Below are 17,808 nucleotides of genomic sequence, written 5' to 3'. Positions count from 1 at the left end.
TTGCAATTTTCTTGAGCACCTGCCATAGGTATGTATATCAAATCCAGCAAATAAATGAAACAATAAATAATTTTTAAAATGCACACATTTTTACTCACAAAAGCAAATCCAACAGCTTTTTGGTTTGAAAGCTTCTAGAAAATGGCTGTGCCTTTGAGCTTTTCAAGAAAAACACAGCAATTTCTTGTTTGATTTGACCACAGTACCAGGTTTCACTGGGGTAATTTTCAGTTACTTATGTATGGTAGTTACGTTTTTGAAGTACATTATTTTGTGTCAAATAATTGATAAAATTTTGCCTGTTTTTCATTTCCACTGTCTATGCTTTTTAGACTCACACCTGATTTTGACAGCTAAGGGGAGAAAGAATGAACTCTTGTCTTGGTGACAAAGGTAGAGTCGGCATGAAACTGAACAATGATAAATAAATTTAAAAAAATATCTGATGGCAAATTTGACAGGAATCAGTCAGCTGGATATAGCTCTACATTTAAAAATGGTGAATTTGGCCTAGAATTAAGTGTTTCCCCAAATAAATTCTATGTTCTTTTCTTCAAAGATCATGTTGAGTAGTAAACTAAATGAAGAGACAGTTCATTATCCTGAAGGGAATAGTTAATCTAAAAGCATTTAGCATAGTGAAAATAAGATAAATATTAAATATTGTTTTTGGAGGAGAAAAGACAGTCCAGCTATATAAGTACAGAGAATTTATTTAAGTCATGGTAGTAGTTTCTGTTCTCCAGCTATCACAAAGCATCAGTTTTAAGCATTCTGCAGATTATTGTGGTAATTTCTATAGCACTGTCATTAGTCTTTTTATTTATGTAATCTAATCCTTCTCTGCTTCCCCAGATTATCACAGAGTGACAACTGAGCTCCTAGAGATAACTCCCTTCCCTTCTTCCTTCCTTCCTGCCTTCCTGCTTAACACCACCTTAGAAAAGGAAAGCATTAAGATTTTTAGTTTGATAGAATCCAGTTCTGTATCTTCCCACAGTAAAATGGTCTGAGAAAAGGAGAAGAAAAAACAACAACAAAAAACATAAAAACTGTATTGTTAAGCAAAAAGTGAACACTGAGGGGAAATTCTGGACATATTTTTCAGTTTCTGAATCATATGGTTATGTATGTTATAGCCAAGTAATGTTATAAAGTAAAAATGTCTCTTTTAAACCAAATCTATTGCTTTGATAGAAAAATGGTGTAAATAGCATGGATCTGGGTATGGGTTTCTATGGTATATGGCACACTTCAGAAGCTGAATGCCATAAATCAAAAGACTTGGCTCTTCTTGTATACTTGTTTTATATCAGCATTCCTCCAGTGACTTAAAAATGTACTTCAGGGTGAGTGTGGTGTGACATTAATACTTCTTTTTTCTCCAGTTAAGAGAGGGAAGTCTCCTCAGGACCTGCCTTTCCATCATTACCAAAATCAATCATTACCCTTGAGTGAGATAACAGCACTTATTTTCATTCTTACTACCATTATGACTTTTTTTCATGTAGCCATGCCTACAGAGGAGATCATATTTGATACCTACCTTAAACAGGTGCAAAAAATGATCTAAAATAGAATGATGGCATTATCGGCCATGCCCCCCCTTTCCCATGAGATAGCACTTTTAGAAGATTGCTGTTTGCAGAACTGTTTCTTTTTACTATTTTTCCCCAAAGCTGCATTGCAGAGAGTGCAATAGCTGATAGTTCCTTTGTTTGAAAGTAGTGAACACACAAGTGATAGCCTTGATCTCATGCTGTAGACCCCTTGGTGTTGGGAGATTTCTTGATCTTTCATGAAACACTGAATTTACATACAGAGAATTTTGAAACTTCCTTGAGATAGTACAATGGCAAAATAGTAGCATTGGCTATTGGGTGAAATAATGCATCTGCTTGGAAGATAGGTTTGAGAGCAGACCTGATGGAATTATTTGTTTAGCATTACTTTTTAGTTAGGATTTTTTAAAAAAGACAAGTGTATTATTCAGATAAAGAAGAACAACAAAATAATCTGGGGAAAGTATTGTTGGGTCATCTTAAAGCTACAACTTTCAGTTATTCCCCAAGATGTGAGATAAATCATGTAGCCTATTAACTTAAAAAATCTCTATCTTCCTCTTGACTATAGTGATAATTTCTACCATATGCCACAGATTAAAAGAGGCACTGACCAACTAACACTTCATAATTACCTTTCTGGCATTTAAATAAGCTGTAGAAAAAAGCATATGTCTAACCATATTTAAAAAGCTATATAAGAGTATTAAAGTTTTCTGCAGTCATCACAGTAAGGTTTCATTTGACTTTTGAAATAACTTACAAGATCATTTCAAACATAAATGACTCATGGAAGGCTAGTTCACAGAAAAAACCCCAAAAAAACCCAAAAAAAAACCCAGAAAAAAGCCCCTACATATGGCTCAGGAGAAGGAAATAATCCTATCACTCCCTAAAAAGGAAACCTGAGTTACAAGACAGGAGGATGATATTAAATAAGTGCCTCAATTGCCTAGATATAAAGAGTGCACTTTGAGAGCATTATAAGCACATCTGGTGGTAGGATGGCTCTATTATGGTATTGTAAGAACTCCAGAAATATAGGTACATATAATGCTTGCTCCCTCTCCTGTAGAGTGCACTCACAATCCCAGATCAGGCAGCAGTTAATAATTTTCAGCTGGCAGGCCTCTATTATATTTTGAAGAGCTAGTTAGACTAAAAACTATCTGAGTTCCCTAGATATTTGTAACCTTGACAAACGCATTCTTGGCTTTTTTGTACCTCCAGATACACTTGGAGATGGTTCCATGCAGACTTTTTAATATCTCACCGTGGGATGAGGGGAGGAAGCAGCTGCAGCGGGGTATCAGAGGAGTGGCAAAATGGACATTTTTACGGAGTTGATCCTGCCAAATATAGAAAGAGTAGGAGATCTTTCCATCTCACAAGATCTTTTTGCATGGAGCTAATCAAAAGAGTAATGTTGCAGTTCTTCAGGCTAGCTAAGGTTACCGGAATAAACAGTCCAAATATGTAATGTAATGCTTCAGTTTGCCAACACAAACGGAAAATCCCACCTAGTCAGATTAAATTCTGCTGATGGCAACAACAGCTTTATTTCTTCTCAACTTTAATTTCCAATATCTGCCTAGAAGATATCAATAATTTATAAAAACCCTAAAGCCATTGATTTTGCATAGGCAAAGGACAAAATTTTTTCCAAGTGAAGAATGCTTTCGTACCAAGCGTTTGACTTCCATGCATGTGGTACCAACATGGAATGAGTCACAAAGAAAGAAGCTTTGTGATGCCTTTTTCCTGCCAGAAATGGAATCAAGCAGCCCTATTATTTAAATCATACTTTGGTATAGTACCATAACCCACACTGTAGCACTGCATTGTTAAGATCATGCAAATACTACATGAAGCTTACCATTAGAAAATTTTTCTCCAGACCTGGTTACCTCAAAATTTCATCGCAAATGACTTGATTAAAATACTTCTCAGCATTACAAAGGTAAATGGAGGTTAATCACTGCATTTTTTAGACTTCACTGATAAGGTAAGAGTAGCTTTATTTGGTCACCCAGGCAAGAAAACAGGAATTCAACATTCCTCCATCATGTGTTTGTTCTGCACAGCTGCTGGAAGTGTAAATATCTCTTCATGCATTAAATGGCATAACTAATTTTCTACTTTAGGAAGCTAGTTTTCTGAGGCTAGGTGGTGAATATTTTAAACAAAAATCAAACTGTATTGATAGGACAGGCTTGACCACATCAGTCTGTCATGCTGTCACATCTTTGAAAGGCAGCTGCTCATTCCACACTTCCATGTGTTAAGCACACTCTATCCACCCTATAATAATGAGTCTGCATGGCTTGAAATCCTTTAGATTTTTTGTTTATTTAAAGTAACACTGTTAATAAAATAAAACTATGATATTTGTCTTGAGCAATATAAGTACCAACAGTAAGAGTCACTGTGCTACCTCTGTTCTTTCTCAGGAAAGAATTCAGCTAGAAAACTTAGACATAATTAGTGCATAATTTCGATTTGTGCACTAATTATTTAAAAAAAATTACATGGCAAAAATTCATCAGCATATTTAATTTGCAGTATTGGTTGAATTTAAACAAGCAATTCATATGCAAAGATCCAAGAACTTCAAGCTGTTAGTTGTGAATGGACCCTACACCTGCAGAGAAACGCCATGAGGTTCTGGGTGGGGAGAAACCTCGGCTGTGCCAAGAAGCATATGTGATATAGACAGGAATATTAGCAGCTCATACAGCTGCTTTTACCAAGTGTTTGAGGCATGGCTATTACCTACCCCTGCTCTTTCTTAAGCTCAAGTTGAGAAAGATGTGGCTTCTTCTGTTATCTCTTTAGGGAGAGGGGAGCTTTTAAATTTGTCATTTGTAGTCATTTTAAGAAATAGAAGAAATCAGTGGAGAACAACTTATTTTGTAGAGTCAAAAATGAAGATGTAGAATAAAGGAGATTTTTTTTTCTTTTGGAGGCCATTGAGAAATGTTGATCTGTGCAAAATGGGTGCAAAGTGATGAACATTAAAATTTTTTTTTTATCATGAAGTAAAATACTCTACATATGAGTAATTCATGGAGGTAAATGTCTACACAAAGAAGAGGAAAGTTTAGCTTAAGGTAATTAGTTTTCCACCATTTGTTTATTTTGTAGGTTTGGATCACACGATCATAGAATCATGGAATTGTTTGGGTTAGAGTACCTTAAAGATCATTTAGTTCCAACTGCCCATGGGCAGGGAACATTTCACTAGACAAAGTTGCTCAGATCCTCATCCACTCCAATCTAAAACACTTGCAAGGACGGAAAGTTCACAACCTCTTTGGGCAACCTCAGCCTCACAGTAGAGAACTTCTTCCTAATATCTAATATAAACCTACCCTCCTTCATCTTAAAACCATTCCCCCTTGTCCTATGAGTGACTTATCAAAGTCACTCTCCATCCCTGTAAGCCCTCTTAGGTCCTATACATAGTAAAGGAATGGATCAAAGTATGCTCTTAAAAGACGTATTACAGGAGAATAAGGTAGAGGGAGTTCAAGCAGCAGCCCCACAGATTGCCTTTCTTTGCCTACAACCAAAAAAAGGAAAGACTAATTTTACAAAAAAATATGACCTTAGATTATGTAAAACAAGTCACTAGGAGCAAGGTGCCTGAAATAGTGATTTTCTTTGTGCTTAAGATATATTAACTGCAAAATCTACTTTAGAGAGGTTTTGATTCAGGAAGATTAGCTGTTTGGTCATGAAAGCAATTTTGAAGACCATTAGTAGAGAAGGCAACTGTTCTTTGGAGGGAGTAGAGGGAGGTAAACTGAGTGCTCCCAAAGACTTCTGAAACTGGAATGAAGTACTGCTATCACTGCTGTCCTCTGAAATATAATGGCTATTCCATCCCTGTTTAAACGTGGGAGGTAGAAAGGAGAATGTATCACCTAAGCAGTACCAAAATCTCAACCGACTTTCATGTAACGATAAACCAGAACTCACTCCTACACCTTCCTGGGTGCCAAAAGCTCCAGCTGTCCTTTGTGCACCTGCCAAAACCTCCCCTTTCTCTCAACAGCTGCTGCAAAGTACTTGTACACATTCAGTGTAAAGTTCTGTAATGTAACATGAAGCAGATCATTTTAAATAAGTGAGCAGGTGACTTAAATAATTTTAATCACAAGGCTCTGGTACCACTCCTTAATTTCCAAAGATAAGTACATTTTCTTCAAGTGATGGATTTTGGAAATATTTTATATTAACTAAGAAAACATCTAATAATAAAATTTATTTAAATTAGTTTTAATCTCTAAAGTACATTTGAGATTTTTATGAGATTTTCTTTGGAATAGAAAATGGAATTCCTTTGTTATATTCTATGAGCAATTATATTTATTCATAGGTTGTACACTTCTATTTTACTTCTATAAGTTTCTGAATAAACTATCATGAAAATATTATCTGTATGCATGCAAAAAAGGCAAGATTCAGCTGTATAACACCAGAGATTTCTGTAAATTTCAGGAGTTTGACTTTCCTTAGAACTTGGCAGCATAAATGTACTATGTAAAAATAACAGGAATGTTTTCAAGCCTAAGAAAGTTTGGAAGTAAACCTATTTTTTTTTCTAATTTTGAAAACTTAGTGTTATTTTTTATTATTCATATGTTTGTCTGTATCAGAGGAAAGTAAATTGAAAGATTTAAAAATAATGAATGTAAATGGATAACGGCTGACTGAGGCAGAATGCTTTAAAGGCTTGATACTTTGGTCTTCATGACATATCATTTAGGTATATTAAAACATGGAATTTAGGATACTGACTGCAAAGACTCTTGCTTAGAAATATGGATCCCCTAAAGCAAAAGAATAACTACAACTGGCACAGCACTCTTGTTTCTAATTTTTAAGGCTCTCTAGATATCAGGCCTCAAATTTTAATCTTGTTTAGGACTCATGCCACTAAAACCTGGAATAGAAAACTGAATTTTAGGAAAGAATTTTTCATTTCCAGAAAATAGCTTTTATAAAGAGAAAGTATTTTTTCTTAAAAGAAGAAAGGGAGCTGATATTAGAACTAAGATAGTTTGAATTCAGTCATTACTTTTTCATTCAATTATTGTCAAAGTTAACATGACTGAAAGACTCTGCTGAAGAAGGAGCACTAAATCAGACATTTAGGAAATATTTAAATTTTGAATCAAAAGGAGTTGTTGATGTCCACATAAGGAAGTTATATTAAAGATACACATCCAACACAGCCCATCATGTGGTCCTTAAGACTACTAAGGACCTATATATCATAAGTATGTAATAATTATTTTGGCAATGTAGACACTAACAATGTCAACCTCATTGTTTTAACTCCCCTCCTATGATTCCTACAGAGCAGACCTTAAAATAAATTGGTCACAGTAAAACATTTATCTTGTAGATCAGGAGATATGCGATGAGAAATAATTTAGTCGTATCTAAAGTAACAGTCTAATCATCAGATGTGGGGATGCAGATGCTAAACAACTTGTTGACTAAGGGAAAAGAAACAGGGCTTTCGTGCCAGTAAGCAGATGTGCTCAATAGACTGCCTCATAAGCGCTGATTTAGAAACAGCTGTTAATGCTACCATCATCTTTAATACAGCTCATTTCCTGCCACTTCCTTTGTTTTCTGTGCATACACATGCTTGCTCCATACAGTCAAGTTGTGCTAGTCAAAGGGTGGAGACGAGGGAGTGCATTTCCATAAACAGTAGGCAATCAGGACTTGATTCTGAGAGGTGGTGAGCACGCTCAGACCCTGCTGGAGCTAACAGGCTTGAAAAATAGCATTAAAAGCTCTGTAAATCTTATTAAGTTTGTCACAGTAGATCTTTAAACTTTCTTAAAGGATATAATTTTTTGCAAAAGTTGTGCATGTCACTACTAGTTCTTTCACTGGGGGAAATTTCAAAAATTTTTAAAGTTCATTTCAGCAAGGATTTTTTCTCTCTATTTTTATTTCAATTTTTCTTTATTTTTCTTTCAGTCATTCAGTCACTCTCTATCACTCTTGATCTATTCTATTCTATTCTATTCTATTCTATTCTATTCTATTCTATTCTATTCTACTCTGTTCTATTCTACTTCTTTTATTTTCTATCTTCTTTCTTTATGCTCTCTCCTTTATGCTTTTCAGGGTTTTTTGTTTTGACTCATGTTATATGAATGAAAATTTAAATGAGTTGTGTGTTTGAAAAGCATTCTTTTCCATGAACCAAGATAAACTGATGCTCCGAATTACTTCACACAAAGTTTGCTTCACTTCCTTTCCATTACTAAAATATCGATGGATCACATATCAGTAACAATTATACCCTCTATAACTGACCTTCAGCTCCAAAGGAAGTTCAGAATTCCAATATCTAAATTTGATCTCTAGAGGAAATAACAAGTGAAGTACCTGTCTCATATTATTAGCAAATGAGCATTAAGGTCTTCATTTAGAGTCTATTGAGCTGTATGAAAAAAAAACTCACATTGACATTAGTGTACTTTGGATCAGATCAAAAGTGCACTCAATATTTCATAATGGGGGACATAAAGAAATATATAGTAAAAAATATTTTGCGTGTGTATAATGCATTCCCTTATATAAGAACCCTGCAGTACATTAGCACAGCAAATGGCATCAAAATAAACTCACAAAATTTTCAATTATAAACTTGACTATAAATGATTTCTAGCTTTTGAGAATAGACTATAAATGATTTCTAGCTTTTGAGAATGATTTTTGACACACCAAATAAGCAATTGATTATTTTATATTCTGTCAGTAAATCAGATGCAGTTTATTTAAAGTAATGAACAAAACAGCCTTCCCCCCCCCCCCCCCCCTTTTTAACATTGTTGCCATTTTCTTTTTATGGGAAGGCTATATGTTCGTAATATTCAGTAGTATATTTCCTCCTAAGGGATTGCCAGGGTTACTTTCTTCCTTCTACACTCAAGAGAGTTCATGCAAAGGGAGCTGGAGTCATTTCAGCCCAACTTTCCCAAAATGCCATGTTTCCCATACAATGGGTCACCTGCAGACATAGCATTACATGCTGGATCCTTGGAGGAATATGCAAATGTATCTTATGCTCATCCTTGAAAAGGGAAGTCATCATCCCTTAACTGATTTATATCAACTAATATGCAGATGCTGACCTCTACTAATCTCTGGTGGAGGCACTTTAAAGGCATAATTTTATGAGCTGATCTGAAGGCTGGTGATCTGAATGAAGAAGTACTCCCCAGCCTGGATTCAGTAACTCATTACCCGGACCTGGGGTCAATCTTTTGGGTTTAATGCTCAAGGACAACAGACTCATCTCAAATCTGCTGTTGTCAAAATGGCCTGAATTATAACAAGCAGAACCAAAATGTATCATCATAAAAATGAAAACCAGAAAAGTTAATTAATTGCAGTAGAAAACAGTCAAAAAATGTCAGTTTAGCAGATGTGAGAAATAGTTTTTTCTGTGAGAGAACAGAAATGAGCACCTGTAACAGAAGCCAAGCATTAATCATCCTGTTCACTCCTGTCCCATCCAGGACAGTGTCTGACTGGTCACAGGAGTATTAGGTTCAGTTTCTCAAGTACTCACAAATGAACTGACCACATCCAGAAGGCCTGGATGTCTCTTATTCCACTAAGTTAAAGTAGGTTGCATCCAGGCTGTGCACTGAAACCTTTACTTCAAATGCATTGTTGTCATGTTTCTTGAAACCATGTTTTCTGTAAATTATTATTACTCTCTTCTAGGCTTTGAGTGATGTGAATTATTCTGTGAATGTTCAAGGACATAAAAATATCCAGAGAATTGCTCGGACCTTTTAATAATTACTCCAATCCTGTAATTTTTTCTTACCAAAGAAAAATGGCTTGGCCCTTATTTCCTAAGAAGTGGGATAATATCCTGTGATAATGGGTCCAATCCAAAGTGTATTATTTTTAATGTTCAGATAATGGTTGCAGTTGTGTCTACTGCACTACCTGGCACAAGTAGAGCAGTGCCTTTTGCAAGGGAAACTTCACTGTTAAAAAAACCCCCAAAAATGAAACAAAATATTATCACTTCTCCCAGAAAGCTGCCAATGCCGCACCCTTTTGAAAATGTTGTTTCCAGGGACACTTCTGATACCAGTTCTGAGTATGGTAATATCCAACATCACAGCAGCCACTAATAAATACCTTCCCTTTTACACTTTTTCACTTGTCAAGCTAGATTTCTTTGGCTCTGGTGAGCTGACTAGAGGAAAAGATGCGCTCTGCTTAAAGGCTCTTAACTAACCTGGAATAATTTTTCTCTGTTCCCAAGTGATTTTGCTTTAACAGCTCACTTTGGCTTTAACGGGAAGATAGAGTATTAAAAAAATAAATAAGCTCTCTTCCTTCCTATATACATCTACAAAGAGCGCGACACTATCTATCAGTTCAACTGTAGTAAAATTTTAATGCAAAATTCAAAGCAATAGTAAAGGTTAAAAACTGTGAGGTTTCCTGGATGTGTAAGACAGATTCAGCAAAACAGCATTTTTGTGGCTCTATTACTCATGTTGAACAATATGTCCTGCTGTGCCTGTTGCTTGCTGATTCTTTTAAAACTCCGAAACACATTCTGCTAAACACAGCAGAGGATATACTAGCATTGCAAGCTTTCTTGCTTTTTTTCCAAGTTAAATGTTGCGGGCATTGTTTATTTTTCTATGGAACCTTCATCTGAAGAGCTGCACACATACACACACACACACACACACACACGAGATTTTTCAGCAACATTAACTCTAAATGAATCAAACTGAACAATATTCTATTCATACTGTTCTCAGTGACAGTACTTGAAGCTGATCTGAAATCAGCCTTTAATCTGGTCTAATATATTTGACAGCTGCTATGCACATCTTTTTTTTTCTTTACTTTTCTTTTGGCTATTGAAAAATATTGTGGTTTGCAGTGCAAATAATTTAGGTTTACTTTTCCCTCATATATTTCCATACAGAGATGGGGAGGAGCGGAAATGAGTTTCAGCTGGCGTAAAATCTTGGGGTTTAATATGACTTAAACACAGATACATTTTTAGTCTTCCATGTTATGAATTTCTTTTTCATTCTTATCTGAAATTATTTGCTAATTTTGACTCAATTTATAAATGCCTTGCCTTCTGACTCTGGGAGTATTTATTTGTCTAAAAAATTTGATCAGGGTCTATGGTTAAATGCAGCAGAATAAAGGATCAGTTGACTACAATAATTTGAATACATTTGTGAAATAGACAGGGAAGTCTTAAGCTCTTATAGTAAGAAATGGTCTTTCAGATACTTCAGCAAGTTTAAATAAAAAGGCACCTTTAAAGTGGTGCACCTGAAACTCATCACCAGCTTACAGAAACAAAGAAGAAAGCAATGCCAAATTTCAGGCAAGTTGTTTTGTAGAGTAACTACCCTCTGATGAAGGGTTCTCTGTTACTCAAATTGTATGTTCTTTTGCACAGTCCCTTGATGGGAAATATTTTGACTTTGTTTCTCTCTCTGACAAATGGCATTAATATATTTTGCAAGAGTATGTGATCTTTTGAATGTTTTCTAAAGGGCTTGGAGATGTTCCTACAGAACTGTCTGTAGCAGATAGCCCAACTGTCTTCTTAAGAGTAGCTCCTTTTCCTCCCTTGCTGTCACTATCCCCAGTGTTCACATCCTACCCAAAACTGAATTGCCTGGTCTTCAGGGAAATCTTGCTAAGCTCTTTACCATCCAGACAGAAAGGCACATTAGGAAAATACAATCCCCAAGTGCTGCGCTACAGGCAGAAAGTTGACTTTTACCTTCAGTGACCCCATCTTCATTTTCTTGTTTTGTCTTTCTTCTGCGAAGGTAAAAGTTTGGTTCCAGAACAGACGGATGAAGTGGAAGCGCGTAAAAGGGGGCCAGCAAGGGGCAGCAGCCCGGGAGAAGGAACTGGTGAATGTGAAAAAGGGCACGCTGCTCCCCTCCGAGCTCTCCGGCATCGGCGCCGCCGGGCTGCAGCACACGGGGGACTCTCTAGCCAACGACGACAGCCACGACAGCGACCACAGCTCCGAGCACGCACACTTATGATGCACACAGAGTGCCCCAGCTCCGTTCTCAGGAAAGATGCTTTGCTGGCAAGCCTTACACAGGCATCGTTTACTTATGCAAGTGACTCTGGCAGTGATCTTTAAAGTTGTTATGGAAAATTCAGGCTTATTGTGTCTGCTTTTCTCGATTCGTAGATGGTTTACAGTAAGTGCCATGTCTTAAAGGTGCCTCAAGAGTGGAGAAGTGGAAGACAAACTTACTTTGAACATTCCAGATTTGTTTGTCGTTTTTATGACAGCGGGCAGGTATTTTTGCTTAAGCTTGCACTGAAAATTACATTGCTCTCAAAGACGTTATATTCTGAAAACCACAGTGCCACAAAATCACTATCTAGTGGATAAGAATTGTATTTTAACTCTGTATATATTTACCTTACAGCATTTTCCTGTCTTCACTAATTTTTAGCAATGCATTCATATTAGCTGATGGCAATAGTCACTCATGACAATAAATGGCTTTTTGTCTCTATATCTTTGTTTTGTTTTACCAAAGACATACAATAAATGCAGATACTTTTGTTCAAGTAGAGAACAATACAATAGTGTCTGCTAGGACACATCCTTGTATGACAGACAAAACAAACCTTATGTTGCATTTACTATCAACTGCTGCTAATAGGGTATTATTAAATTTACCTAGCTCCTCAATTCTTCTTATCTTATAACTGCAAAAAGTGATTTTAACAATCATAAGGATAGTCCAGTAACCTGCCAAAAATGTCATGTTCCACTCATGCTCAGTGGAAACTTTCCAAAGGATTAGTCGTCTCTACTTTGTCATAATTGAGTACATTGATAAATGCTGAAACTCTGCAGAAATGTTGTTGCTTCATGTTCAGTTTGAAAAAACAGCAGCTAAACTGAAAGCTATTATCAACTGCTTATGTTGGCAGAAATCAAAATATGAAGGTAACTCTGTATTGTGTCCCATGTGTAAAATCAAGACATATTTTCTGTTATAAGCTTTTGTGTACATACAGGCAAATACCAAACCCCAAAATTTAATGCAAACCATTGATTGTACTTTGTAAAGAAATATGTTTAATAAATAATCCTTTTTAAATAACTCTGGTCTCTCTACAGTGATTTCATAGGACTCTAAAAGTGATTTTTGCCTAAGCAGCTCCGTCTCTTTTTGTATCTTTTGGAATTTCGTCTGGGGACAACACAAAGCTGTTTTCAAATTTAGGCTTTTAATCCTGGACAAACCTTCTTCCTTGATCCATTTGGGAAACTCTTTCCATTAGCAGGAAAAATTTAACTAGCAGCTAATGATGTCTTCGGCCAAAACCAACAAGACTTTGTTCCATCATTTTTCCATATTTAAAGCAAATGTTAAGGGTTATTTTGTAGAACTTGTTGAAATGGATGAAAGGGAATAAATTTAAGGAAGGGATGCATACTTATATTAATCATGCCTTTGTTCAATAAAGCTGTTTAATATAAAAACTCAAAGCATCTCCTCAAAAATTCAGAGATGAATTGGACTGGGTAGTGCGATAGAATGAAGTGGGTGAAAAAAAGAGGGAGCAAGAAATATGCACATCCTGGCAGGTACTTGTGAGCATTCACTGAAACTCTGCTATGTGGAGCAGTAGGGCATCATGAAAATTAAATGCAATCAAGAAATCTGTGTCTATTTTCCAAATCCTTTCCACTGTAAGTTTGATCTTTCTTGCACATTAATTCTTGCCTTGACCATTTTAGTTTAAAATATCCAAGCAATGGGTAATTAATTTCTTAAAAGGCTTCAGAGCATTTTATTGATTGCAGCTTAAGGGGCTTTGCATTTTTTTCTCAGCTCTTTTTTAAATGTCCTTGTCATACAAAAGTGCTGAGAACAGGAATGAAATAAGAGAAGTAAGCTAACTATTGTGAATACTTATATTTTTGATTTTATGTCTGGGTGGGAAAGGTTTTTGGGTTTTGTAGGAATTATGAGAACAGAAAAAACTTACAGTGATTCATACTAAAGGTTTTACTCTTGGCTATATTTTCCTTCCCCTTAAATGAAATATAACTATATTTCAAAATGAAAAATTACAATGGAAAGTTGAAAATAATTATCTTTAATTTTCAAATAACACTTAACCACAGAGATTTAGTCAAATATAAAGTGACTTGTTTTGCTAGTAAAGGGGAGAGAAGATGTCTTCCAAGTACTGTTGGCCAAAAACACATTTCATGGTTTGCAGAATTGTTTCTTGCTGCCATTCATGAAAAAATTACAACTGCATCTGAAAACAGATCAACCAAGTTTGAGCTGACACTTTACAAAACAAATGGAAGTCCTTTATTTACATTATGTGAAATGCACCAATGTGTTCCTAGCCCAAGGCATTCTGTGAGGTGTGTTACTCTGTTAGTGGCACAGGGATTGGACTGGGTTACTTGCTGTGGGGGGAGCAGCCAGCTTTTCCTATTGAGAAAGATAGTATTTTTCCATTTTCCTACTTTTAGCTGAATCTGCTGAGATTTAGAGCAGGTTGAAGAGAGAGAAAGGTGCAAGTTGATTTACAGCGCTAGGAGGTGTTTGTTTTTTTTTTTTTTTTTCTTTAGGTAAGTGAATAAACTTGAAACAAAAGACCAAATAATGTAACTCTATATTTCAGAACAAAAAGACAACTAAAAAAAATTTAACATTTCCTATGCTTTAAAAGCAGTTCAGGCTTTGAAAATGGCTGTGAGGTGCTAACTCTCAGACTTTGAAAATGGCTGTGAGGTGCTAACTCTCATTTCTCAGACTACCTAAAGACCCCTCTCGGCTTTTAACCACAGTTTGTTGGTGCACCATTGGTGCTCACACCGTGGTGCAGAGATCCTGCACTGGCAGCAGCTGGACCTAGGAAGGCACAGTGATTGCCACCATGTTCCTGAAGGAACTTCCTTGCATGCTCAGCCCCACAGAAATACAGCCATGCTTCTTCCAGATTTCAGCTAGCTCCTATTCAAGCCACGTAGAGCAGCAAGAAATGCCCCACACTTTGTAAGCCCCTCTTTGCAGGTCAGCAGGTCTGCTCAGGACTCATCAATGCAGATGGTGTCTCATTTTCTTCTGAATAACCAATTACACAAAAACTCTCTTAGGGAAGCTCCTGGGATCAACCATGTGCAGTAAGATGCCACGAGTTTGTATCAAAGTTGTAGCACAATTTTGTTACTGAAAACAGATATGGTTAAAGGCTTTTGAACTATAAACTTAAGGGTTTGTTTTATCTTTGCTGTTTTGTATCTGTCTGCAGACTGTCAAGTCTTCTACCAGTCTAGCCATGTGGTATAGCTAAGACTTTACTATTTAACACATGGACAAAATCAATCCCTAAGATTGTGACTTGCCCAAAGTTGTGCAAGCACTTGGTTATAGAGTGAAATGTAATTGTAATGAAACATTGGTCTATCTTTATTATTTACTGTTATTAAATAGTGGATAATCACTTTTCATGAGTTGTTGTCAATGAATCTGGCTTCTGATGAATCATGAGGATTTTGAGCAACCATAGTTTCAACATCGTATTTCTCCAGAGTCAATCTCTGATTTTATGTTGGTGTGTCTCTGAGCCAGACATAAAAATGTACTCAGAAAATATACACATAAAATATAATTGACTGTAAAATGACAGTGATGCTTAACAGTTTAATTTTCAGCATGATGGAAGATAAGAATTCTTTTTTCTCAGGTACAAAGCTATATACCAACTGCAGGGTTTCTTTCTCTTCCTTTATAACTGCTGGTTTTTTATTTCATTATTTTTTTTATTTTAGCTTCATTATTTTAGATATTGAGATATTGTTAAAATAATACTATTGCAAGGTGGCTGAATTTATTTAACTACACAAAAAGTAGTACCTTTTGTGCAAAAGTACAAATTAGAATCTTTTCTTGACTTTTCATTGATCAAAAAGTAGACAGAAAAAAAGGGAGCACAAGAAGAGACTCTATACCTATATCTTTCTACCATAGGCCAAGTTTCAAGGTAGTTTATGTTTCCTGCTTTAAGTGGAAGTTCTGACTGCTGCAATAATATTATTTATACAAATAAAGAAAGAAGCACTATTAGGACATGCATTCTTAGCAGCTATAAGTTAGAGACATATAAATTAGGAACAAAATATCAGCCTGAGCCCTCATTTATAATTTCCTGACTTCAGTCATTTGGTGTCTCTTGGGTGAGCTTGTATTGAAGAAAGTACATGCAGCATTTAAGATAAACTACAAGATTCAAGAAATTTTAAAGAATAACATTTAACTATTTCTGAACTGTAATTTAATATTATTATGTAATGTGTGTGGATTGAAAAGGAGAATTTGGTATGCAACCTGATGTCTATATTCATTTAAAAAAGACAATGTAACAGATAACTGGCAGTAACTGGCATAGGGCTTCAGTAGTGATGGACACTATAACCTCGGATTAATAATGACTCACTGGAGCTCATTTGCTTTTATATATTTCTTTCCATTTTAATTTTAAGCCCATGGTCTTTTGGCATCATTTATGGCTGAGAGCTATGGTGTAGGAATCAATTTCAATGTAATTTAAGGCCCCTGGCTGTTATTCAGGGCCTCCATATGGCATAATAAGAGGTTATCACATTCATCTGTAAAAACTGCAAATGTTTTAGCAGTTTCTCAGTCCTTTATTACCTCTGTCCAAGTTGTGCATGCATCACCTGAACAGTAGATTTGGTTGAGATCAATAAACAGAGAAGATCCCACAAAGCATTGTAAATGAAGAGTTTGCTAAATCATTTTTCTTTAGGAAAACTCCAAAGATTTTAAAAGTGCACTCAAGAAATTTGTACTGGCCAACTTGACAGGCCAAGTAAGCCTTGTGGGATTAGATTCAGGGCTCTAGTAAATGTCCCGTGATGGTTCTTTTTAAATATTATTTACCCCTTGAATGCCTTCTATGACAACCTATTCCAACTCTTGCAACCCTCACTCCCTCCCTTAACTGGATTCACAAAAAAAGAACAGTATGTCACTCTTCAAAGAAGAATTGAACAATATAATTAAGATAAGGTGTAAGAATGTGATTCAGGATATTAAATAATTATTAAAATGTTATTGGTTGTGTTCAGAGGACTAATTAACAGGAATAAAGTGTGTTGCCATATTCCCATTCTTTCCATAAATGATTTTTTCTATTCTTGTTTGGAATTTGTGAACTAAAAACTTTAAAAATCTTTGTGTATTATGTTTATTAAGGTTATATACTTGAACTCAAATATTTAATTCTGTTGTCTAATAGAATAAGATTGCTAGCTCACAGATTGACTTTTCTCAAGAAACAAAAATTTTGGACACAAGTACTCTTCTGCTAATATTTCAATTATTTTTTGGAAAATTTTGAAAAGTTACTAGCCATTAAGAGAAATTTTGTGAAATGTCATTTACTTTGGTGACCAACAAATTAATGAGATTCACTTATCCTTTAAGTAAACATCAAAAAATAAAGAATTGTTTTCTGTAGGAATTTATTGTCTCATAACCACACAATAATATAATGAAATTTGTATTATAAAAGCATGCTCCAAAACAATATGAAGAAATTAACGTGTCAGATATCTGTAGGAATAGTTTAGTAATTAGGGATGGATTCTCATCCCTAGTGTCACCATGAACATAAAGACACTGTATATGTTACTTATGGTTCTTATGGACTTCAGGGTTTTTAGAAATATGTCTATTCTGAATACTTACCACATTATTTGCCAAAAAAGTTACATGCACAGCTGAGAAAATACTGAAATGGGCATTTTCCCAAATTAAAAATGTATCTTGAAAAGTGCACTTAGAAAAATTCTATGAAATTACCAAAGAAATGCATTTAAGGGACTAAAACCTAGCAGGGGAGGAAAAAAGCCCCAAAATTTGGAATTACAACACATTGTAAATAATTTTGTATACATATTTCTATAATTCTTGTGTAGATATCTATTTGCTGGAACTGTGGAAATAAAATACACAACTTTTCTTCCATAAGTGGTACTAGGTACAACGTAGAGCTGTCAGTTCTCTAATTTTAGCATATTTGTGTAAGACATTTGATTCTGATGACAATTTTATTATGAGAACTCAGGATTCCTTTTATATGGAACATTTCTGCAAGAAAGAAGTAAAGGTTC

At 35.4% G+C, this 17,808-nt stretch overlaps 1 protein-coding gene across 1 annotated transcript in view; it reads left to right on the top strand.

Moving 5' to 3' along the window:
• Positions 1-12,683, top strand: part of MEOX2 (mesenchyme homeobox 2) — a 51,676-nt gene extending 38,993 nt beyond the window's left edge. The window contains exon 3 of the mRNA XM_058032902.1: positions 11,435-12,683. Within this exon, the coding sequence (XP_057888885.1) occupies positions 11,435-11,659 (225 nt within the window). The 3' untranslated portion in view covers positions 11,660-12,683. The remainder of the gene's footprint in view (positions 1-11,434) is intronic.
• Positions 12,684-17,808: the final 5,125 nt, after the last annotated feature.

This window comes from Melospiza georgiana, chromosome 1, assembly GCF_028018845.1.
Source record: "Melospiza georgiana isolate bMelGeo1 chromosome 1, bMelGeo1.pri, whole genome shotgun sequence".
Taxonomy (NCBI): Eukaryota; Metazoa; Chordata; class Aves; order Passeriformes; family Passerellidae; genus Melospiza; species Melospiza georgiana.
This window is presented reverse-complemented; position numbering and strand designations above follow the sequence as displayed.